At 54.4% G+C, this 25,431-nt stretch overlaps 1 protein-coding gene across 1 annotated transcript in view; it reads left to right on the top strand.

Moving 5' to 3' along the window:
• ACOT7 (acyl-CoA thioesterase 7) overlaps positions 1-25,431 on the top strand; it is a 92,585-nt gene that overhangs the window by 66,491 nt on the left and 663 nt on the right. Inside the window, exons 7-8 of the mRNA XM_004596086.2 lie at positions 9,205-9,321; positions 16,568-16,752. Coding sequence (XP_004596143.2) covers positions 9,205-9,321; positions 16,568-16,752 — 302 coding nt within the window. The remainder of the gene's footprint in view (positions 1-9,204; positions 9,322-16,567; positions 16,753-25,431) is intronic.

Here is a 25,431-nt window from a genome sequence, read left to right as displayed (position 1 = left end):
TAAGATTTTATTATAATTGGAAAGCCGGATATACAGAGAGGAGGAGAGACAGAGAGGAAGATCTTCCATCCGATGTTTCACTCCCCAAGTGAGCCGCAACGGGCCGGTACGCGCCAATCTGATGCCGGGACCAGGAACCTCCTCCGGGTCTCCCACGCGGGTGCAGGGTCCCAAAGCCTTGGGCCGTCCTCTCCTGCTCTCCCAGGCCACAAGCAGGGAGCTGGATGGGAAGTGGAGCTTCCAGGATTAGAACCAGCGCCCATATGGGATCCTGGGGCTTTCAAGGCGAGGACCTTAGCCGCTAGGCCATGCCACCGGGCCCATCCCCAAGTGTTTTGTACAAAGTCTCAGGCATCCTGCGTAGGTGACTTCCTAAGTAGATGCTTCTGACATCTGCAGCACCGTGATCACACCCTCCCAAACAAGGTTCCAAGGTTCCTTTGTCCCGACGCACCCAACCCACGGTCCTCCCCGGCCATCCTCAGCCTGTGGCCATTCCCCCATTGGTGCCCCCGTGGCAGTTGTGTAGTTTGAATGCCAGCAAGACTCGTGTGGGACATATGGTTGGTGTGGTTCCTACGAGACTGAGGGGACGGAGGCAGCAGTGCAGCCATGGGGTCAACCTGTTCCCTTGCCCGCGACCCCAGCTGCCCTCACTTTTCCTGACGTACAAGGAGAGGGGAGGGGGCCTGTTTTTTTTAGCTCTGCATTTTTAGAAATCATTCCATACTCCAAGGATTAAAATGCTCACAACTTTCCAGAATTTATGGCAGCCGTTAGGCTGATCAATATCACTTTGAAGCTTTTAAGGAGCAACAGATGGGTTAATATTGGCAGCATAGTTCAGCCTACTGAGAGGTACAGTTTACATTTTTAATGAAGTAAAATACATGCGGTGCTCAATATTCTGTGTCCCTTGACGTCCAGCTTCTCTCACTTGGTGTGGTGTTCTGAGCTGTGCCACATCATAGCAGGTATCATTCCATGGCATGGATCACGCGCCATGCTGTTCAGCTGTGCCTGTACCGGTGTGCCTGAGTCCAGCTCCAACCGAGTTCGGGACTCATGAAGGGTGTGTGGAGTAGGCGTAAAGAGGAAAGAAATGGACCACTACAATTTCAGAATCATAATGGACAATGCAAGAACGCTTCACAAACTCTGGCACCAACTCTTCACACCTTCAACTTTTAAGGATAGTTCTGCCAATTGTTTCACCTTGAGGCAGGATATCAGCTGGACTAATCCTGTGGTCAGGAAGTTCTCCATCACTAACACATTCCTTCTGCAATCCTCACTGTACAGCTTAGTCTTGAATCAGTTAAGGGAGGACATGCATCACAGGAGGAGGGCGCGAAGGATTAAGGAAAGGAGAGAACCCTAACATAGATTCCCACTACAGCCAGGGACTTACCGCTCTTGATTAGCATATGGTCAATGGGGACAGCTGAGACAGTGTGAATAATAAAAGGCCCTTTTGCTAAGACTTCATCAGCAGCATCAACTTCCAAGCTCACATTGATAGTACAGACCAACTCCGCAGTGGCAGACATGCCTAAATAGATTACAGAAATCCCAGCGGGGTTGTTGCTGTCCATGCAAAGGGAGGTGGAAATGCCTTCAGGTGGTTGCAGAGACATCTGCTGGGCCCTGCCATGCAGCGGGAAATTCCTTGCAGCCCTGCAAGTTCTTTTTACACCTTCATGTCCTCCACACACACCTCAGGACCCCAGCACTGGTGGACACCTGCTTGTCCCCACTGGTCGGCTGGCTGTGGGGGAATGTCTGTGATGGCTGTGTACAAGCGTTTCTGTGAACACGTCTGTGATGGCTGTGTACAAGCATTTCTGTGAACACGTCTGTGATGGCTGTGTACAAGCGTTTCTGTGAACACGTCTGTTTTGATCTCAGGGGTGTATCTAGAAATGGAGTTGTTGGGCCATGTGGCTCCTCTGTTCTCAGCCTTTAAAAAAAAAAAACTCCCGGGCCCGGTGGCGTGGCCTAGCGGCTGAAGTCCTCACCTTCAATGCGCCAGGATCCCATATGGGCGCCGGTTCTAATCCCGGCAGCTCCACTTCCTATCCAGCTCCCTGCTTGTGGCCTGGGAAAGCAGTCGAGGATGGCCCAAGGCTTTGGGACCCTGCACCCGCATGGGAGACCCAGAACAGGTTCCAGATTCCTGACTTCAGATCGGCGCAGCACCAGCCGTTGTGGTCACTTGGGGAGTGAATCATCGGAGGGAAGTTAGCAACTTTCAAAAAGTATGGGGCGGTGGATCTTATCAAACACCAGGTACCTCCTTCCTGAGGAGTGGTCTGCCTACGTGACCTGCCAGGTGTCCTGCTGGGTGTCAGGCCTAGAATCCACACAGCCCCCAGCCAAGCCATCAAGGCGGGATCACAAAGGGCAGAAAACTTCCAGGCTCTTCATTCCCCCCTCTTTCTAGTAACTAATCAAATCTTTGATTCAATAACACACTTAGTAATACAATTAACAATGTACAAGCATCATTGAAAATACTAACATTTAAGAATCTTTTAGTGTTAAGATGTTACATGTATACAACACAGTTCTGTCAGGAACCGGAGACCCTAACTGCCTATCATCCCATCTGGCTCCTGTATTTCCAGACAGAGGACTAGACCCCAACAGTTTAAGGAAAGGGGACGTCGTCGTCCGCTCTTGACTACTTCCTGCTGACGGGGCGCAGTTGAGTAACAGCAGCAGTTGGGGGGGTCCATCTAACGGTTCCTGATAGAAGGCAGAAGTCATCAGGTGTTCAATGTACAGCCTGGCACTTGAAAGGCCCTTCTTTGTTGAAGTCTAGATAACAAAACATAATTATAATTTTTTTTTCCAACTTAGTAGGTCGTGAAACTTTAGTTTGAATACTTGAGTTCTAGAGCTTAGATGCAAAAGAATTGCTAGGTTTTAACCTTTGTTTTAGCAAATAATATTTCAGTGGAACACATGAAACTCCCCCTGAGCTGCATAAATAGTTGACCTAGATCAATCAGAAGGCACAGTAACAATGCAAGGATTAGCATGCAGCATCAGGATATAAGCCCATTACAGGACAGGTAAATGCAAGCTGACTTTTTGGAAATTATTGCATTTGGCATTTGAAAATGCAACAGTAGTTTTACATCTAGGTAGGTGATGTCCACCAAAGTAATCAGAGGGAGGTGGAGTTTGCCTCCAATCAAACCTGGAATGCATGGCAGAACTCTGGTGGGGCCCCTCTCAGGTTGTGAGGCCACCATAGCACTAATGAGGGGCACAAACCCACATCACTCCAAAGAAGGTTAGAGGTGACCCTCATTCTAGCTTCCATGCCAAGCAGAGTCCAAAAAGGCCTCTTCCTCATCTCCATGCCCATTTTCCTCCGCAGCCTTTAACTCCAGGTCTGTCTGCTGCATGGGGAAGGGAAGCCCGTGACCATGGCTCCCTGAGACAAAGGCCATTCAGATTCCCTTTATGTATTTGGCAGAGTTCTTTTCTTGAAAATTGGCAAATCCAACAGTAGGGAACAGGCAAGTGTTAGATTTTTCTAAAACAATTATACTTTACCAATTGTTGCAAGCCCTAAGAGTTCCGGGATGACACGCACAGCCTAGAACATAAAGCATAGCACTGAAAGCATTCTGTTGCAAGACCTTCTAGTCATGCTATTGATGGCAAAAGATTTAAACAGGCTTTCATTTACAATAACTCAGTAGTTTGTAGTATTCTGACAAGAGGTTACAGAACTTTATGCACTTTAAGGCAGAGGTAAGCAATATACTGGTTATAGTCTAACAAGCTATGTACTTGCAATTCAAGAATACAAGAATCTTAAGTAGGAGAGCAAACAGATTCCAAATAGTTTGGCAAGTGAGGAAGTCATGAGCTCCGCTTCAGAGCACTCAGGGTGTCCTACCCCAGGAAGGCTTAGTTGTGGCACTGGTTGAGCAGTCATAGGCCAACTAACTTACAGGCCACTGGTAGCCAATGTATTTCAAGCTCTTCTTGTTAATAAGGCTTTTTAGATCCACAAGACACTACTTAGAGAAATCTATGAATATTAATAATATATCTTTCTAGTATAACTCTGAAGTTACAGGTCCTGCGTGGGAAGTCAGTACACAGTGACTCTAATGAATTTAATAAATTAGCACTCCTATGTGTGACGTCAGTGATCACCTGAGGCTCCTGACACACGATGCTTAGGCTGTAGAAGCTTCTTGAATCCACAACAACCCCACGAGGCATTAGACAAGGCCACACACAAAGTGGAAGTTCTCTCCTCCACTGAGAGAAGAGCACAACCATCTTCGATGGCTGCTTCTTTGCACAGGGGTATGGACCACAGAGGTCCTTCACGGAGGGACACTCTTTGCAGCAGTGTCCTGGTATTCCACACCTGATATGTTTGCTCTCTTGCTGGCTCTTCTGTCAGACCAGAATGCCTTTGGGTTGATTCTGAGGCCACTGAGTGCTACTCAAGATAGTCTATGAGTCTGCTGTAAGAATTGTTTCCCATGTTGGAGCATTTTAACATTACCTGACATCTGAGTTATCATAGCCATACATTTTACCACCTAGTTCATGAGGATTTGGCATCCTATGGTGTTTTGAAACTGTGCCCTTAGTAGTAAGTCCATTTAAATGCATGCAGAACAGACTTCATAGGTCCTGAGAAAACAGAAACAGACATGACTCTCCAAGAGCTTAATTGTGCATCCATACATTATTTTCAAAAGGATTTAGCTTAACAATTCTCATTCATGAGCATTTTTATCTATAAGCAAATTAAAATAGATGACATAGCTTGTCACATTTAGATAGCACTGTGAAACCAGCTGTGCACCTGTAGAATTTTGCACAATCTTGCACTTTTTAGACCTAGGGGCCTAACCACTATGACAGATAACACCACAACCAGATGGTCACTTGGACATCAGGAGGGAAGGTTTGAGGAATTTACATAATAACAAGAGGGAGTATACCAACAAACAATTTGTTTCTCTAGCAGATTCTTTTTTTTCTTAGTCTGTCAGTTCCCCTACTTGGGGGTGAAAGTACCTCTTTGATCTGTTATCTAAAATTTAGGATGAGGGAGTTCCTCTCATGTAAATTTTTACATCAATCATTTCTGGAGCTTTCCTGGCAGGATTGCAACTAATCCTGGCTCCTTGTAGACAAGGCTTCCTAAAGTCATTTTTGTAACCAAATTTTTCTACACAATTATCTTTACCAATCAAAAGATGCAATCTTTGACAAATCTTATGATTTTGAGATTCCTAGGGGCCCATCTAGGAATTCCAAAAATCTGAAGAGTCAGGTTGATTCAAACAGTAATGGATCAGATTCATTCAAACAGTAGCAGATCAGATTTTTTTTTATCACTTATAAAATGACCACACAAATATTTCTTGAAAAATGCAGCTCTTTTAAACCATGAGAATTTAACAAAGACAATTAAGTTACCTTTCTGAGACACGAAATGTGTATTTCTTTGGTCAGTCACCAAAGGCAGATATAACCTTAAACACAGGAATTAGTGCATAATATCATCACATTACTTCTAAGAATTTAACAAATTCAAAGGTTGGAATAACAACAGAGCTTACTGAAATGAGGCTGGATAGACAATTGACAAAGTTACCAATTTGTTTCCATTAACAGTCCTCTAAACTTAAAACTTCCATTGTCAGATATTCAGGAGCACTTCCATAGATGTCCACTTCAAAGGCATTTTGCAACAAATTCAAATGTCAGCATACATTAGATATTAATGTGAAATACTAACATGCTTAAACCTTTAAGTATTTTGCTCCACCTTTCCTTTTGCATCTTATGGTAGCCATACTCCTGTAGGGCAAAATATTTTAACAGCAATGTTCTTTTTCATAATTCTCCTTTTATAACCTTCTCACCAAGAACACATTCTCAGGCTTGCAACCATCCTTCATCTGCCAATTCTCTGTATCTACATTTTCTAAATAAAAGCAGGTTAGATTTTAAACACAATTGTTTCAGGCAGTCTTCAGTTATCTTTCAAATGTAGCCAATCCATGAAAACATTTTAAAATGCAAACCCACTTTAGAACCAGAAGCAGTTACCACCTTCCAGCAAACTTGGGAACCTCCTCTTTCTTGAATTAAGGCAGATAAGCAACACAATGGCAGGGACAAAGTCAAAGACCAGGCTCCAAGCACGCCCCTCCCTTTAGGGCCTGAAGCATCTTCTTCTGTTTCATTCAAGTCAGGGAATGGAAGAACTCCAGTTCCGCCGCCAGAAGAATTTACTGAACCTAGTTAGCAGGGTTAGTCATCAACAAGATGAGAATAACTGAAAAGGAGATGTTAAAACGCTGTTGTTCTGTAACAAGGCATCAAACTTCAATTTCAGTTCTGTTGCTTTAAAGGTTAAACACTTAGAAAATTTACACAATATAGACAATTTCACCACACATTCTTTTAGGAATTTGTTGTCTTCCTGCAAGACAAAGTCTCAGAAACAATAATTTGCAAATAAGAACACAGATAACTTACATCCTGAATCAATTTCGTGATTAAAAAAATATTTTGACTAATAAACATACACATCAATATGCATTCTCTGCAACCATGTAAATATCCATCACTTTAATAGAACGTAAGTAGCAACCAACTTGGCATAACTTCATAACACTGTGAGATAATCCAGATTATTTCAAATTACAATTAAATTATCCAAATTGTCTCTATCTTTGAGAATTCCATGGATCTTATGGAATTCCCAAAGTCAGGAGACTTGGTTCAGACTTTTGAACAATTTAGAGATTCAAATAAGTTGGTTAAATGTACATTTAACTGAGCATGCTAACAAGTAAGCCAGATTTGATCAATGTTGGAACACTAGAAGCCACATTAAGTTTCAAAATCAAAAAGGAGCAGAAAGCATTACAAAACCCCTAAAGTTTATTCCTGAAGTCAGTTGCTGTAACACAAAACACCTTGATTTAGCATAGGAACTCTAAAAAGAGGGGACTAAAGCCAGACTATAGAGTTAAATTATCCCAGGCCTTTCCCCAGCAGGGGGGTGGTTGGATGGCGAAAGGCTGTCTCTGTGCAGGTCCTGCTACATATGCATATCAATGCCTAAAAGCCAAGCTGAGGCCGACCTGCAACACCAGGAAGCAGAGGGAGTTTTCAGACTCCAAACCCAAAATCACCTGGAGAAAGCTTTCAGTCATCAAACCCAAAATGAGAACAGGGCTGCAGGACAGGGACACATCCAATTCAAGACAAAGACATAACAGCCTCTCGAACCCGGAACTCAGGTGGAAAGGACACCTTTCAACCACTCGGATTCGGAACTTAGGCTACACATACACAAACCGGTCCCTCTGACCTGGCACCTGGACACTGGCTCTTCCCTCTCGAGCTTGGAATAACCAACCTATCCCTCGAATCCGGAACCCAGCTAGGAGGCCGCCTTCCCCATCAGACTCTGCAGGCAGAAGCCTTATCGAACCTGACGCCCAGTTAGAAGGCTGCATCCAAACTCATCGGACTCGGAACCCAGGCAGGCTGGTCCGTCCACCTCGGAACCAGGGAGAGCCCACAGTCCCTCAGGTCAGGCACTTGGACCCAGGGAAGTCAGCCGTGGGGGCCCGGTCGTCACCAAGGAAGCCCCAGCCAACAGGGCCGAATTACGCGTCCGCCCAGACCCTGTAATGTCAGCTGCCGACTCCCTATCCTCCGGAGACTTTCGGCTGTCCTGCTTGCTCAGAAAATTAATCTAGAGAAACTTTCCCTTGCTGTATTCAGATTAGAATTTAGGCGGCCACAGATAGGTTCAATTTAACTTAGGCACGCCACTCATAGGTTTAATTTAATTTAGGTAAGAGGTCCTCTTAAAGTTCTCACAGTTCCAGATTTTACAGTCAATAGTTCAAATTTTTGCAGCCAATTTAACTATCCTAGCAAGCATTTATCCTATAGCCGGCAGACACAAAAACATACAACAGTTTCACGACAAAACAGACACACAGTTAAAAAGCCTACTAAAAGATAAAAAAAACATTGGGAAGGAACGTACCAGCTCCTCCTTGGCAAAAAGGTGCCTCACCTGGAGAGGCCTTCCGGCCCACTCACCAGGCACAAACACTTAACCCATTCAGGGATTCCTGCCCCCATGCTGGGCGCAAAAACAAAATTCAGCTGAAAAAGTAGCTGGCAAAGAAAAGTTAGGTGACACTCACCAAACACGTCCTCAGTCTTGATGACCTGGGGATCCCAGTGAACCCCAAAATGTCATCTCGGTGGGACCTCCAAATGTTGTGCCGGTTTCTGAAATCCCCAGATAATCATCAAGCCTGAAGTCCGTGTTAAGGCAAAAAGGTGGTTTATTCAAACTAACCTAGGTCTCCCAGCCACCTCCCCCAGCCCAGCCGCTGCAGGATCCGCAGGGCTAGCAAACAGCAAGCCCGCAAGCCAGAGAGAGAGCCCCAAGAGAAAAGAAAGACCCCGAGAGCCCAAGCTCTCCAGTTTTTATACATTTCAGGCTATTAATTATACAGTCATGATCTAGCAGGCTTCTATTGGTGGGTTTGAAACTAGCAACTTTCAAAAAGTACAAATCGATGAGCTATAGGGCGGTGGATCTTATCAAACACCAGGTACCTCCTTCCTGAGGAGTGGTCTGCCTACGTGACCTGCCAGGTGTCCTGCTGGGTGTCAGGCCTAGAATCCACACAGCCCCCAGCCAAGCCATCAAGGCGGGATCACAAAGGGCAGAAAACTTCCAAGCTCTTCAGAAGATCTTCCTCTCTGTCTCTCCTCTCTGTATATCTGACTTTGTAATAAAAATAAATCTTTTAAAAAAAAAACCTCCCATTTCTAAAGCAGCTGTCTTGTTTTCCACCCCGTCCTGGAGGTGGCTTCTGCCTTCCCCACAGCCTTGTTTGCACGTTACCCTCTGACTTGCCTGCCCCCATCCCGTCTCGGCAAATGTCTGCACACATCCCTGGCAGGTGTGGCAGGGAGCGGAATGTGCAGGGGTGAGGAGAAGGGTGGTTACCCTGTGAGGGTCTTGGGCATCTGCCAGGGTCATTTGTCAGAGCTCCTCAGGAAACTGGCACTGAGTGGGCCACAGGGGGCATGTGGGCACATGGGGACTGGTGTCTGGATGTGAAATGGCCTGCCTCCCCTCACGTGCTTTGTGCCTCTGCTTCACAGGTGTCACCATGAAGCTCATGGACGAAGTGGCTGGCATTGTGGCCGCACGCCACTGTAAGACCAACATCGTCACCGCTTCCGTTGACGCCATTAATTTCCATGACAAGATCAGGAAAGGTACAGAATGGGGGATGGGAGGGGTGCAGTGCTCTGAGGTCCCCGTGCCTCCCAGATGGTGCTCCTGGGTCTCTTGCGCCGGTGTGGCTTTAGCTTACACCGCGTCACCTGTGGGTTGAGCTGCAGGGCGTTAGAGTACGTGCGTGCTTAGTCCTGGCTGCTGCCATCTGTAGGGCCGGGATTGGTGACGATGGTTTAAGCTTCCCATCTGGTGAAACACACAGCGCAGACAGCTCCATGGAGAGTCCTGTGCTCAGCCGCCTTGGCCATAAGCACCAAGCCAGCAGCTAGCATCCTGGCAGGGGTTTGGTGGCAGCAGGAGCAGCACAGAGGAGCCCTTGGCGGCCTTGCACCCGTGTCCAGGACCTCTGTGTGTGCCTGTGGAAATGAGGTGGCATTTCTGTCTGTGCCAGGTGTCCCAGATGAGGCTGTCACCCCTCCTACATGGAGCGAAGGGCAGCAGACCCACCCAGCCTTTTCTTTCTGGAGGAAGCTGTTGGTAGGACTGCTCCCCGTGTGTGGGGGGTGACAAAGTGGAAGAAATGCCAGCGAGGCACTCCTCACCATGCCCTGGTCCCCAACCTCTGTGGTGCCCCAGCCCAGCTGTGGTGCTGCCTGGCAGGTGGCATGGCAAGGGCCTGAAGGGGCAGGTGCAGTCATGGGGACTTTGACAGTTTGAGGGAAGGGCTTGGACAGTCTGTCACGTGGCTCTCTTCCTACTAGTGGTGTGCCTCCCAGAGACCATTCTCACTGTCAACCCCAAGCACGTGGGTCCCATCTCTCCTCAGGTGACCTGCTCTATGAATGTTAGAGGGAAAGTCCCGTGTCTTGTGCCTGGGGAGGTTACCCTGATGACACGCACGCTGTCCATGGTGCAGTCAAAACCCTCGGGAGAGGACCCTTACACACTCTGGTTGTCCTGTGAGGGCTGTGCCAGCCAGGTCCCTTAGCATCAGCACGCAGGGCTTGAGGCTGATGCTACTGCAGTCAGAACAGTTGGAAAGGGGACACCCCACCACCACTCTTCAACTCAATTCTTGCTCAGACAGAATGGGGGTAGCTGCAGTGGCTAAGAGTGACTTACTTGAAAATTAGAGTTACACAGAGCGGGAGAGACTAAGACCCCCGTGCACTGGTTCCCTCTCTGCGGGCCAGGACCAGGACCAGGAGTTCAGTTCAGGTTTCCCACAGGAGTGGGCAGGGACCCGAGTACTTGAGCCATCCTCTGGGGCTCTGGGGTCTACCTTACAGGAGGCTGGAGTCAAGAATAGCGGGGAGCACTTGTGTAGGACATTCGGGGGTCCCACGCAGTGTCTTAGCCATTGTATCAGAGGCCCCCCACGGAAACTGTCACTTTTGGTAGGCATTCCCCGTGGGTCAGTGTGCTCCCAGAATCCAGGATGGGGCTGGCCAAGTGTCCTCACCCGGTTGCCACTGCCATAAAAAGCTGCAGGGCTGAGCCATACTCAGGGCTGGCTGCAATACTCCCGTACCCGCCTCCCTTGGCTTTGGCCTTGGGTCTGTGCCACCAAGGCCTGCCGCAGCCACTCTGCCTGGAGCAGAGACAGAGCTGCCATTGTCCTGTGCTTGGCCGTAAGCATTAGGAGCGGCTGTGGAGTGATTGTTGGTGCGCCCAGGTCCTCCAGGGGCCAGCACTGTCACACCTGATTTGTTCTCTGCCAGAGGAATGACACGCTCCGGAGTCGTCAGCTCATTTCCTGCTCTCTCTCCCTGGCAGCCAAGGTCTCAGTCCTGGCAACAGAAACTGCAGGAGCGTCACGGGCAGGACTGTGTGACATGTCGCCTTAGTCCCCCGGGGCCTGGCCTGGGTTCCTGATACGCGTGGGGTGGGTCAGGGCAGACGGTAAACCGCCACAGTCGCTTGCGAACCTCAGGACTCCAGCACTTCCTTCCATGCCACCCTCCGTGGGCCCCGCTCATTGCCTTGGGTTGTGGGAGGCACCGTGAGACTGCTGTGCCAATGACCCAAGGCTGCCCTGTGAGCTGCACACGCCAGGGGCTTGATATGGCAGCTAGCATCCCAGGCCAAGGTGTGACAAGGCCACGTCCCCACCCTTCCTGCCCGCCTGCAGCCCCTGTGTCTCCGGGTGCTAGCTGGTTTCCTGGCTATGGTGGCAATGCTGCGACCTCTGCCTCCACAGCCTCCCCTCACTGTCCCTCTCTAAGTCTCTTCTGGGACACTTGCCGTAGGGTTGGGGTCCTCTGACTGGTCCAGCGTGACTGCGACTCCTTGCCGTGCTCAGTCCTGTGAAGCTCCCGTCGGGCTCCGGGCACTCTTCAGCCACTGCAGGAGCTGCTGTTGTCGCTCTCCCGAAATCCAGAGTGGTTCACATCTCCCCATCCCCCAGCTGCCACTTGCCTGCGTGCACGTGGGTCCAGGAGGGAGGGGTGGGCCTGCAGCCAGCCTGCTGGTGACGATGGCTGACTTGGCTCTTGGAGCAGTCCCCTGAGTGCAGGGCTGCAGCCTTGCTGGGTCCAGGGCACCTGGTGAAGGAGCAGTGTGTGTCCTCTGAGCCGAGTCAGGAGGGAAAGCACCTCGTCAGCCCTGGTGAGCAGAAGCTGAGTGGCTGGGAAGATTCCGGGGTCCACCAAGGCGCGGCTCCTGTCATTGCTGGGACAGTAACTCAGTTTGGAGTCAGGGGTAGCATTCAGTCAGGATAAGGATGGTTTTATGTGATAATATTTTGGTGCTCTGGGGACACCCCTTGCCCTTGTCTGGGCCACTGCAGTGCCAGCCTTGCCCCTCGCCAGCCACCGCAGATGCTGCTGCTGACCTGCCGCCCCTGTGCTCACAGCTGGCTGCCTGTGTGTGACGCATCGGGCACTCAAGCCCACTGGGCCAGGCTGCCACCTGTCACAGCGTCTGGCAGGTGTGTGGCAAGGTAGATGCACTGCAGGCAGCAGGGACAGAGGAGGGAGCTTCGTCTGTGACACTGGATCTTGTTTGGCCTCAGTGTCCCTGACCCAAGGTGCCGCCTGCCCACCTCGCAGGGCTCCTCACCTGGCACCGTGCATCAACCTCCCCGGGCCACTGCCCACGCAGGTGTCCCCGACAGCGAGGCCCATGGCCAGCCGGTGTGTAACAGCGTGTGCTTCACCTCTCCATCTCGATTGTTGTCGAGACGTGGAAGTGCCACGGGAACCGCCAAGAAGTGAAAGGGGAAAGTAGCTATATTTAGTGTGTGGTTTTAGGGCGTTGGGTTAGAAAGCCTAAAGCTGCACTTGTCCAGAGGAGTGATCACCTGGGATAAGGAGGAATCTTCTAGAAAAGGCTTTGTGTTATCGAAGAACACAAAGGGCTGGTTCCTTCTCCACATTCTCCTTAAGAAAGTTCGTTGTCACAGCTCCTCTGGAAGTATACCTGTCACACCGTTCCTCAGCTTGCAAGCACTTGGCAACCTCGCAGGCTTGCTAACAGCTATTCTTTTTAATTGTTTTGTTTTCTTTTCCCAATCGCTGGCACTCTGCTGAAGTCTGGCCGCCACTGGCCCGGAAACGATGCCCATGTGCCAAGGCAGCCGGACTGGGGCATCTGCCAGTTAAATGGGCGCGCCATCCAGGCGGCTCAGCAGTTGTTTCAGAGCCGAGTGGCTGTGACTCACAGCACGACCCCTCCAGGTACTCCGTGGGCTCTGCTCCCCTCCCTCAGGCTGCCAGGCCTGGTACCAAGTGCTGCAGCCTGCTCACCTCTCCCATGGCCCAGTGAGGATGCAGCAAGCCTTGACCGCTTCCTCCCATCTGGAAACCACAGTGCCAAGAGGGCGAGAACCTGCCCACGGCCCCAGGGCCTGTCCTTTACAGAGCTGGAAGAGGAGGGAGGCCTGGCAAGCAGATTTGAACCTGAATCTGGGGTCTCCTGACAGCTGGCCCAACCGCCAGGCATCTGCTGTGTGGACCCTGGCGGGAGCCCTCCACCGGGAATGTAAGGTGGATGAGGCAGTGCCTGCACTGGGTGCCAAGTGGCTGCGGCTGTCCCCCATGTCATTGGGCCTAGACTTCTGGCTCTGTGGCAACTTGTGAATGGCCCAAGCCCTAGAGCAGGCACCCTCCCATCAGCCCCCACTCTGGCCCTTTGTTTGGCTGAACTCCTGTGAGGCCCATGTGGCCCTTGAGGCCCGTGTGGCCAGTGCGGATCTTCACCCCCAGCAGCGCCGCATGTTCTGTGTTCTGTTGGTTCTGCCTGCAAGAACTACTTCTGCTGTCCCCAGAGATAGCCCTGCCCACATGGGACTCTTTAACCTGTAATTAAAATTAAGTGAAATTTTAAAATAATTAAATGAGATAAAAAATATGATTCCTCAGGCACATGAGCCCCATTCTGAGTGCTGGATCCCACAGGTGGCTTGTAGCTGCCATATTGGGCAGTGCAGACATGGGACGACTTCTTTGGCTGCACCTGGCCCAAGGGGCCTGTACTCAAGCTCTGAAGGGACGTCCTTTGGCCTCACTAGGGTCCAGCCCTGAAGCAATGACCCCAGGCTGCCCCACTTGGGGCATGCTCTGCTGGGACCCACAAGGAGAGTTGGATTGCTGCTCCGACTCGCAAAGGCAGTCGAGTAAGTGACCACAGACCTCCAGGCTGGCAGTGTGCCTTTGCCCACACAGGCATCAAGCAGCCTTGCCACCCACAGCCCTCGGCCTGCATGAGGCTGCGGGAGTGGCTGCCTCGCCACTGCAATCCCCTTGGGACTCCCCTCGCGTCTCTAGGTTCCTTTCAGAACTGTAGCATTCCTGGTTGAATCCAGAGACATCATGGCAAGTGGCAGGAAGGTTCTTAGAATTTCCCTGTGTGTGTCACAGCATGCCTGCCCCTTAGTTCAGCTACTCAGAGTCCCGCGTCACTGATGGCAGTGAGCTGCAGCCATGTAATGTGGCCGCACACTCACTTCGGGGACTGTAGCGGCTGCCTGTGGCTGCTGTAATGAATTCACCACAAATTGTGTGGCATGGATTGCCATGCAGGATGCTTTCCCGGCTCGAGGAGTCAGATGCCTGGCACTGTCCCCCCCCCCCACCGGCCAGCATCATGGTGTCGGGGCTGTGTGGATGCCCCTGTGCAGGTTGTGGAGGAAGCGCCCATTCTCTGCCGCCTGCATCCTCAGAGCCCTGGGAGGAGGCATGTGGAGACAGCTGCTGCTAGGACCTACTGTCATCAACTCAGTGCCCTGGCCCCACCGCCTCAGCTCAGCCCCAGGCACGCTGCTGGAACCTTTCCTTGCCATGCCCAGCAGGATGTGGGGTTCATGACCAGAGCTGTGGACCACTGCACACTCCTCCTCTGGGTGTCCCCAGGCGCCTGGCAGCTCCGGGCACTTGGGCTGTGGCAATCTGTGGCCTTCCCCTTGGGGGAGCTGGGCCGGTAGGTGGGGCCAGCTCTGTCCTGGTGTCAGACCCAGGACACACCTTTCAACACTGGGTTTTGGATTAAGTCCTGGAGAGTCAGCAGCCAAGTCAGGTTTTGTCTTCCTGTGTGTCCTGCTGTTGAGTTTGCATCCCATTCATAAGCACTCTGGCTCTCTGAAAGGCGAAATGGCTCCAGTTGGGGCTGTAATTGGCCATTTTCCTGCCTCGTATGAAGTGTAATTCTATTAGGTCCCTTCAGGGACTCTGCTTTTTGCTGTTCTGTCTGTGCTCGCAGAATCAGCCTTCTGCATTGTCTGCAGCCATTGCTTCCGATTCTGGCACGGGTGATAGTGTGGGAGGAGAGCTGCGAGCCCCGAGGAGGCAGGGCGACGGCCCGTCTCTCCGGCTCAGGCAGCTGCGGCCCTGCTCGCTGGTGTCTCAGCAGTGCCTTTGGTGTGGGAGGAGGAATGGGCTCCTACCTCTTGGCTGCTGACCCTGGGTGGTAACTGTCACCATCAGGGAAAGGGGGTTAGAAGACCTCTGGGGAAGGGCTGCCCTGCCCCCTGTGTGCATTCATTGGCTGTCGTTGGTTGCTCTGTGTGTGGCCCTGCACCATACAGCTCAGTCTGGCCACCAACTGCTCACCATGTGGCTCCTTCCTTTTCTCCCAGAAATGGCCATATCCGGCACGAAGCACCCCCTGTAAGTATGAAGTTGAATGTGGCATGGAATGTTCTAGAGTCTTTAACATTGAATAACCCCACAGCGCTCGCATTTGTCTCTTCCTCTGGTCTCTAAACATGTCTTGTGTAGCGTCTTGGAGCCGGGACATTGAAAGCCCCATGGGTCATGTTAGGAGGCATCTATTGGGCATTCCTTGAGCCAGGTGCTGGATGAGGCTGTGCCAGGAGGTGAGAGGCTGTTCTGGGCCTCAGCTAGGTCCCACTGCCTACCGTGGAAGCTCCCAGGGGTTCGTGCATGCTCGTACTGGTAGCATCATCGAAGACGATAATGACCACGGACCCCAGGCCAGCACGGCTGGTTTCCTTCCATCCTGCCATTCCCTCAAGAGCAGGTTCTCAGTGAGAGTGAGAGATTGTGCGGAGGGCAGGGAGTCCCGAGGCCAGCTAGCAGGAAGGACCTTGAGCCTCTGAGGGCAGGGCATGAGGGAGGCACATGGGGAGGCTGGGTCGGGGCTGGGGGTGGGGGAAGGCCCTTGGGCTTGCTGTTAGGGGCATGGAGCTTTGAGCTTTGTCGCCTGGTGCTGAAAGGCAGTGAGCTCCTGCTGTGGCATCTGGCGTTTCTGGGAGGAAGCTCTGGTGCCATGGGATCCCACCGGGCAGGGTGCAGGAGGGCTGGGGACTGTGGTCTGCATGGTTGCAGTGCATGGGGGGGACTTAGGGCCACAGTGAGCTTGGAAGTGTGGCCTGCCTCTGTCAGCTCAGCGTTGAAAACCTAGAACCACCGATGGGGAGGTGCTGGAAGGTTCTCTTGTGCTCAGAGCAGCCCGGGGCAGTGGACGGCCATGTGGCCAGGGCAGGCCACAGATGGGACCCTCACCTACGAAAGGACAGAAGGCGCTCACGTCGGTGCAGGTGTGGGTCAGGTAGGGGCATCCCCTCTGGGACAGGAGTGGCTTAGGCAGCCTGTTGGACGTGGATAGCAGAGCTTGAGCTGGTGGCCACCAAGACCGTAGTGACAAATGGGCCGTTTATGAATTACTAATGGTACAGTCTACTGGTGTGTCCCTTTAACACCCTAGGAGTTGTGAAAGCCTCCATGTCACTTAACCAAGTGTCCTCTAACGCCCCGTGGTGGCAACTCCTCCCAGGTCCTGCTGGGGGACGGGGAGAGGCCATCTGACGCCCGCTGTGCTCCACAGGCTGTGTGATCACCATCTCTGGCCGCATGACCTTCACGAGCAATAAGTCCATGGAAATCGAGGTCTTGGTGGACGCCGACCCCGTGGTGGACAGCACGCAGAAGCGTTACCGGGCCGCCAGTGCCTTCTTCACCTACGTGTCCCTGAGCCAGGAGGGCAAGTCGCTGCCTGTGCCACAGCTCGTGGTGAGTGGGACCTGCGAGCGCCAACTCCTCCAGCTCACCTTGCCCTTGGGGCACTCACAGTCTGGGACCATGCTACCCTCAGGGTCATTGTTATCGCATGTGTCCTTAGAGGGTGGGCTTGACCACTGTCACCTTGGCCTGCGTGTCCTGCTCGGTGGCCAGCAGGCCAGAGCCCTGGACTGTGGGGCTGTGGGCCAGACTTCAGACTTCCCTGGGCTTGGCCGTGCCCGCAGTGTGCAGTGGCACGTGGTGGGTGTGTGCACCTTACCCGTGTGTGCCATGCCCCTCGGATCCATGTCCTCTGAGCTTTGCCTGCATTTAGTACTGATGTCAGCCCACGCATAGTCCCGGCAGGGTCCTGGACATCCCAGGGGAACCCTATAGAGGCAGCTTCCACACCTGATGTAGGAGCAGAGGTCCCCGGCCTGACAAACACCCTCCCTTCGTAAACCAGGTTCTGTGTCTGTCTCTCAGGGACAGCTGTGGTGGGAAGCTTGCGGGACGCAAGGCCTGGGCACTATGTATCTGTGTGTGGCAGCCCCCGGGCTGGGCCCTGTTGCAGGAAGTGCTCATGAGTTCCCTGCAGCACGTGGGCTCTGCCTTCTGGGGCAGAGTGCATGCTGAGCCCTGTGACGGCAAAACATCTTCCCCGGGCACTGGGGGGCCAGTGGCATCTCACTTTCCGGGAGGCTGCCTGGCAGCTTGCTAGGGCTGAGAACCACCTTGCCATGGCACCTCTGCCAAGGACCCCACACCCCTGCTCCCCTCTGGCACAGTACCCACACCTCGTCAGGGCCTGTTGCAGCAGCTCCAAAGCACCCAGTATGAGTTCTTGGCCTGGCAGACCACAGTGGTGACCAGTGGTAGCCAGAGAGGCCCCAGCTGCCCTTAGGATCTCCTTCTGCCAACACCATCAGTGCTGGTCTTTGCCTGGAGTTGGTTTCCCTCTTTGGACTCTGCTGAGCAGACTAGACTCAGCCAGGTTGATGGGAGGACAGTGAGCCCCTGGGCATTCTCACGTGACTGGTTCCTCTCTGCCAGCCTAGGGAGCCCCATCTCTGTTGCTCTCTCCCTTCCCACCCACATGCTCAGTATTGTGCACGTATGCTGGGGCCTGCCTTGGCCTGCTTCTCTGCTGGCTTTTATAACGTGTTGGTCAGATGATGCGGGGAGGGGACCACACCCAGCACCCAGCTGTGTCACCGTTTGCTGGTCAGCCACCCCTCCCACGGTGGCCAGGCACTGGCCTCCAGCTGTGTCACCGTTTGCTGGTCAGCCACCCCCCTCACGGTGGCCAGGCACTGGCCTCCAGCTGTGTCACCGTTTGCTGGTCAGCCACCCCCCTCACGGTGGCCAGGCACTGGCCTCCAGCTGCCGAACCAGCACATCTGCTGTCCTCGGTCTTGGACCTGCTGTTCCCTTCCGGGCCCTTTCGGTGTGACCCTCTCGCCTGGCCTCCCCACGTCTCTGTTCTGGCTGCTGAGTCTCCGCCCCCCACCAGTACATCTTCCCCCCTGCTGGACCTCCCACACTGCAGCTCCTGTCCTACGGCAGCGGCCGTGGGGCTGGATCCAGGGCATGCTGTCTCACTGGCTTCCTCCTCGCTTTGGCACCAGCGGCCAGGCCCCTCACTTAGCCTGTGTTCCTGGCCATGGGACTCTGCCGCATCCGTCCAGTCCATAGCCTCCCCACTCCCCCCGGTCCTGCTACACACGAGGCTCTGCCCCATTTCTGCCCTGCCTGGCGCAGCACCCCTGTTCTCCATGTTCTCCCAGACAGCCTCACAATGTCTACGAGCGTGTTCTGGGGTCTGCCTGTGGCTGTAGGTCCCAGAGGTTTCCTGTTCCCTCCTGGCTCCCTTTTGGCTCCCTCTGACCCCCTCCTGGTCCTTCCTGGCTCACTCCTGGCCCCCTCCTGGGCCCTCCTGGCACCCCGCTGGTGCCTCCTGTTACCCTTCTGGCTCCCTCTTGGGCCCACTGGACTCACACCACCAGGCTGTGGGGGTGCTGCAGCCTACGTTCTCAGGGTCCTGGAACTTGCCTGTTGGGTGACCTTGGGCACATCAGCACTGCCTGCAGAACTTGTACATGGAACAGATAGGATCCTGACTGGCTCCATAAGTGCCCACTGTGCGCCTTCTTTGCCAGAGCGACATGCCTTGGTTCACTTTGCTAATACCCTTAACAGCCAGGGCTGGGTCAGGTTGAACCAGGACCTGCCTTGGTCTCCCATGTGTACAGCAGGGACTCAGCCACCTGAGCCATTACCTGCTCTCCCCAGGAGCCCATTAGGAAGCAGCCAGAACCTGAACAAGGCACTCCACAGTGAAATGCAGGGGTCCTGAGCAGCCCCCTAACCCACTGCGCTACAACAACCCCACAGCCATCAGGGAGACCAGCACAACAGTTGGGAGGAAGTGCTGCACGCCCCCACTCCCAGCAGGGGTCAAAGAGACCTTTGGGGTTGAACCTGTGGCTTCATGGAGCCAGCAGAAACCTCCACGTGGGTAGAGGTCATGGTGTAGGGGAGGTCAGCACATGGAGAAGGGGCACAAGGGTTGGCAGGGGCTGCAAGGCGCTTGCTTGAGTGCTGGGAGTAATGGCTGCTCCCCAGGAGTCAAGAGCCCACATGGATTCACTGTGCTGGGCTCCAGCTGTCACATGTTGCTTAAGATGCAGCATCCTGGAGCCCCACCGCTGTTGATAAAAATAGCCACCTCCAGGGAAGGCCAGCAGGCTCCCAGAGGGGCTCTCAGCTGAGCCCAGCCTCTGCGTCGCTGCCTGGGGACCACTGCCGTGCGCGCACGCCCCAGGCTGCAGCACACGTGGGCTACACGCGATGTGCATGCGTGCGCACACCGTACCCCCTTCTGCTCCCAGCTGCCACCCCGTCTTCACCCCCACCCCCTGCGCTTCTTCAGCCTTCTGTCTATTTTTAGCTCCCCTCCCCAGGGCTGGCTGGCTGGCTTTGGAAGTCAGCTTTCCTGTTTGGAGTCACTTCTTGGTGAATGTTTGATGCCGGGCTGGCAGCAGTGGCAGGCTCAGCATGGAGCCAGGCTGCTGGGCTGCTCCCCATGTCAGGTCCCTCCAGCTGCTTGTAGCGGTACCCACCAGTCTTGGGGATTCTGGAGGGATCTGGCAGTGGGAACCTGGGTCCTGGGGACCCGACCCAGCACCGCCTTGTCAGGTGGGGAGCCTTTGCCGGGGTAAGAGTCAGAGCATGTGCTGGGTGTGTGTAGCTGGTGTGTGTAGCACCGACTCCGGTTCTCCTGAGGACATGGTGACGCAGGAGGCGACAGTCCGCAGAGAACCTGGCAGGGGGCATGGTGGTGGGCAGGCGGAGGGCCCCAGCCTTGTTCTGTCAGTGTGTTGCTGCCCTGTATGCCTGGGTCACCCGGAAGATAAATGTGCTCCCCAGGGAGCTGAGGCCATGCTGGGGGGCTGTGGAGGTCCTCTCAGCACAGTGGCTTTGCTCACTGGAAGGGCCTGTCCCTAACAGTGATAACAGGGCCCGTGGGGACCAGACAGCCTGCCACCGGCAGCCACCGATCGAGGGAGAGGCAGCGAGGAAACCATCTCAGTGCTGACCAGTGGGTGACACCTGAGGTACCTGAGGACAAGGGACCTGATGGACCTGCTGCCCAGCTGCGAGGCAGGGCCAGGCCTGGGCTGCTCTCAGCCTTAGATCAGGAGATTGCCTGCAAGCAGTGCTCAGAGCTGGGGCCTTGTTTTGCACTGCTATGGGGTCTGCAGGTGGGGCAGTGCCCTTGGTCATGGCTAGCTCTCATGTCTCTGAGCCTTTGTGTCTTTGCTTGAGCCACGTGGTACCTGAGTGATCTCTATGCTCGATGATGATTTAGCCACGGGGCCCTTGCATTTCTCTTCGGGGGCTTGCAGCGGCACTTGGGTCCACAGAAGCTGGAGCAGCTGCCTTCCCTCCTGGTCATGGTGGGTTGGGCAGGGAGGGAGGCCTGCCAAATGGGGCCCTTGCCATGGGTTGAGTGCCCCAGCAACTATCACTCAACTGGCAAGCAGTGAGGGCCCCGCCTTCCCTGAGAGCTGCATGGCTAAGGGGGTGGAGGCTGTGGGGACCACAGTTGCCCCTTGCTCTAGGACCAGGATCCTCCCTCTGCTACTGCTACTTGCTTGGCCCAGGTCAAACATCTGTAATAACTTTGTGCTTGTTGAGAGAGATGGGACATTCAGCTTTTACTAGAGTATGTCCACGGTGTTCCTGGAGGGGTCCAGGTATTGGTGAGGGAAACTGTTCCCCCACCCACTCCTTTGCAGCCAGCCTGGAGGGTTACATCATAGATGCCTCCCAACTGCCTGTCGTAAGCCCAGCCAGGGACAGGCTGCAAGAAGGCACGGAGAGCTTGCCCACCCACCTGGCACAAGAAAGACCCAGACCAACCTGACCCTGCCAGCAGCCTCCTGTTGGTCGTTACGCAGCCCCTTCGTAGAGGGGAGGTGCCCATCAGGCTGGGATGTTTGCCTCTCCATAATGGCCTCTTAATTTGGGACTTGGGCCTGCTTCTTGCTCCCCGCTGGAGGCTGCTCCCAGGACATTGGAGCAGGCAGCGGTGGGCGGGGGACACAGGCTTGGGTGGCTCATGGGCCCCAGCGCCAAGTAAGTGCAGCATGGCACAGGTCCCCCTCCACACTGAGGGCCCTCACAGTGCCACACTGTGTCCCCAGTGAGTAGCGATGTTTCTCGAGAGCCCTCCCCTCCCCCACTGCACGCTGCGGCACTGGGGCCACTCATCCCACCAGATACCCGCTAGTCACAAAAAGGACAAGCTATTGATTTTACAAAGAATGGGACTTAGTCTCTCCTCCTCTGCACCACGTTCCAAGTATGTTTTCTTGAAGTGCAGAAAATGCAAAATAGAAGACATTTGGTTTGCAGCATTGGGCTCTGAAAGCCACAGGCTTCCCCTCCCGTGGAAGAAAGCCCAAAAGCCAGCACTTGGCAGGAAGTGCCTTGAGGGCGAGGGAAGGATGCACCTCTGAGGCCAGCAATGGAACTCTCCTGCCACCCCAAAGACCCTGCAGCCTTGAGACGGCCCCCAGGCCATCTGTGGTTGGTCTGGGGTAGTGCCACGGTGGGCAGCTAACCGCCAAGGCAGGTCCTTGGGGCAGCCACCTAGAGCTTTGAGATGGTGTGTGAGACCCACAGGATGACCCCACAGACACGCACACATGTGTGCCAAGAAATCACACACATGCCATGGAGGAGTTCACACATGTGACCCTACAGAGCAGACATGCACACACACACACCACACATGAGCTCTCGAGCACCAGCCAGTGTAGGGGAGCCCTTGGCCATGTTACCACACTGGATCCCTGTCGCACAGGGGACAGTGCTCCTGAACCCGGGGTCGTGCCTCTTACCACCACCACCCTTCAGTGTCTCCCAGCGGAAGGTTGCCAGGCTCCAGCAGCCTCCTTCACCATCAGCCTCAGCATGTGCTGAGGCATGGCTGCTGGCCAGTGTAGCCCGGCCACATGTCCTTCTCCTCGCCGCCCTCCCCGAGCCCTCCTTCAGGACCAGCCTCGAGCAACATTGCCGTATTTGTTTACTTTGCTGCAGCAGGGAGACGCCTGGGAGGAGCTGGCAGCTGGGCCCGGGTGCGGCCACGTGCCAGCAGCCATCTGGCTGTTCTGGCAGCTCCACAAGCACCCAGGATGTAGTGTCTCCCCACCCCCGTTTACTCAGAGGAGAGGCCCAGAGAGGCTGTGGGCACCACTTCAGTGTGGAGCAGCCGCGGCCCTGCCTCTCCGAGTGTCTCTTCAGCTGCCTGGAACCCTGCCATCCTTGGCCGTTTTCCTTAGGAACACGTGCCGTGCCTGAGCACTGCTCCAGGGAGCTGGGACAGCAGTGCTCCCAGGGTGGGCCCTGGGCACGGTGATCCTGAGACTAAGGTGGCAGAGCACGGCTCCCAGGCCCAGAGCGCGGAGCGCCGTCAGCCAGCTCCCTCCTCCCTCCTCTTGCGTCGTCTGCCCTCTGCATGTCTGTGGCTGGCAGCATTTGGTCCTGGCTGTGAGGCCACTGGGAATGTTCCGCATACCAGTCTAGAGGCCAGCAGTGGGTGACAGCCTCTCCCTCGCCGAGCCGGCAGCGTGAATTTATGCCCCTTGGCCTGTGCCTCAAGTCGCCCACGGCCCAGCCTGATGAGAGAAGTGTCCAGAGCTGTTGACCCATGTGCCTGAAGCCCTTAAGGCTGCTGAGGCTGTTTGGATGATGTGGTGCAGGCCAGAGCCCTGGCGGCCAGGGGACAGCCCAGAGAGGCTCTGAACGCCTCATGGTCACTGCGGCTGTTTGGATGATGCTGAATGCTCGTGTCTTCCTTCTGCCCTTTGACCCTTCTCCCCTCACATAACTTCCCACCTCTGTCACTCAGGATGCCTTCTGTGGGAGATGGAGAGGGGTGATGGCCATGGTGTGCTGTGTGACCCTAACGGGCACCATGTGCTGTCAAGCCAAGTGTGACCCCAATGGGCACTGTGCCACCTCAGCCCGAGTGTGACCCTGACAGGCACCGTGTGTCACACCAAGTGTGACCCCGACGGGCACCATGTGCCATTAGCCAGCCCAAATGTGACCCTGACAGGCACCATGCAGTGTCAACCCAAATGTGACCCCGACAGGCACCATGCAGTGTCAACCCAAATGTGACCCCGACAGGCACCGTGTACCATCAGCCCATATGACCCTGATGGGCGCTATGTGCTGTCCCAGAGTGACCCCGATAGAGTACCTTGCTCCGTCAAGCCACGTGTGACCCTACCCACCACTGATACTGCCTCTTGGCCTTTGAAATGATTTGTACCAGCGAAGAGGAGGGGTGGGTCTCTTAACTATCGAAAAACAGTAACCAAAGCAAAGAGAGGTGGAATTGTTTGTGACTCCCAGCACACAGAAGTCTTGTGCCCACAGTTTGCCCACCGCACTTGGCAGACCCAGCAGCAGGTGTAGTTTTGTTATAGCAACCCCGTTACAGCACGGTGATGCAGTACGGGAAAGGCAGCTGTGGGGCTCAGTCCGCAGCTTCCGGCGTGCGTGCGCCGCAGTGGGGATCCTCTTGTGCAGCATTGGTTTCCCAGGGAAACGTCCCTGGCTTCCAGCTCGGGGGACTTGGGGGGATGCTTCCCGCACCTGCCCAGCTGGGTGACTGGAAGCTGCTGGCCAGAGCAGGGCAAGTCTCGGGTGTCGAGCCAGGAAGCATTTCCTCATGTAGGATGGGAACCCTCTCCTCTCCGTGGACGGGGAGAGCTCCGCCAGGCAGTTCACCCACTTCGTCAGTTCAGGGGTGAGTGGGTTTGTGGAATCGTGCAGCTGTTGCTACAATTTCAAAACATTTTTCTTGTCCCAAAAGAAATACCGCACCCTTTAGCTGTCACTGACCCCATCCCCTGCCCTGCTCCTCAGCTATCGGATGGTGCCTGTCCCCATGGATTTTCCTACTGGAAACTCAATGGGCCTGGCCAGCTGGTGGCCCGTGGACTGATGCTAATAGCTGTTTTTAGTGATGACAGGTGAATGGTGGGAGGCATTTGGACCTCATGACCACCATGTCAGCAAATGAACGATTAGCCAGCTGTGTGGGGTCCAGGCCTCGTCACCGGGGAAGCCAGCATTCAAGCAGGCCACAGGGCAGCTGGCCCATTCTGGAGGGGCCTGCAGTGGGGCCAGTGCTAAGGTGCTCAAGCCTGTGCCCTGGTCAGGCAGCACATCTGTCCCCCCATCTGCCCAGGGACAAGCTGGTGCAGGAGTGCTTGCGCACCTGGCCAGCACCCAGGGAAAGGAGTTCCTGGCCATGTCAGGGTGGGGAGGCCCGCACTAACTGCATGGAGCTGACAGGCTCGACCCTGAGACCAGAGAGCCCTGGTCTTGGAATTGGAGGAGAGAGGCCAGGGAGGCTGTTACCACTTGGCAAGCAGGCCAGCAGTCTCGGGTCACCAGAGAGCTCACCAGGACAGCACACCCTGCTGGGTGCACAGACCCGCAGCCCCTGGAAAGCTCAGGGTCCTGTCCCATACACCTGCTAAGACTGTGCGTGCGTGCGTGCGCGCGCGCACACACACACACACACACACGGGCTGTTTCAATCCAACTGTGTAGCCTCAAAGTTAATTTTTAGAAGAGCCATGTTTTCTGTGCACACACACGGGAGACTGACAGCCCAGAGCTGGCCATGGGGAGCCTGGCCACGGGAGCACGGCCGTGTGTCTGAGATTCCTAAGGGGCTGCTGAGCCGGCTCCAGCTGGGCCGTGACGGTTTCTACCTGGTGACTCCTCGCACCGAATCGTCAGGGCCAAGGGGAGGGCGTTCTTGGTGTGACCTGGTGGTACATCCTCTGGCTGACTCTCCTGGCTTTGGCCAGTACCCCATTTGTCTGGAAAACATTCAGACCTCAAAATAGCTCCTGGGGCTTGGCGTCCTTGTGGGTGAAGGGCGACACTCTCCAATGCCACAGTGAAATGTCCTAAAGGAGTTAGCACAACACATTAAACACGACTCCCCACCAGGGCAGGTGCCAGACAGAACTTAGGACAGATGGGGCCCGAAGAATGGACCACCTCAGGTGTCCCTCCCTGTGGCCAGCAGGTGGAACCTCGACCATCTGAGGGAGGGAGGCGGCAGCAGTAAGGGGTGGGCCAGGGCACAGCTTC

The sequence above is a fragment of the Ochotona princeps genome, chromosome 2 (genome assembly GCF_030435755.1).
Source record: "Ochotona princeps isolate mOchPri1 chromosome 2, mOchPri1.hap1, whole genome shotgun sequence".
NCBI classification, from domain to species: domain Eukaryota; kingdom Metazoa; phylum Chordata; class Mammalia; order Lagomorpha; family Ochotonidae; genus Ochotona; species Ochotona princeps.
This window is presented reverse-complemented; position numbering and strand designations above follow the sequence as displayed.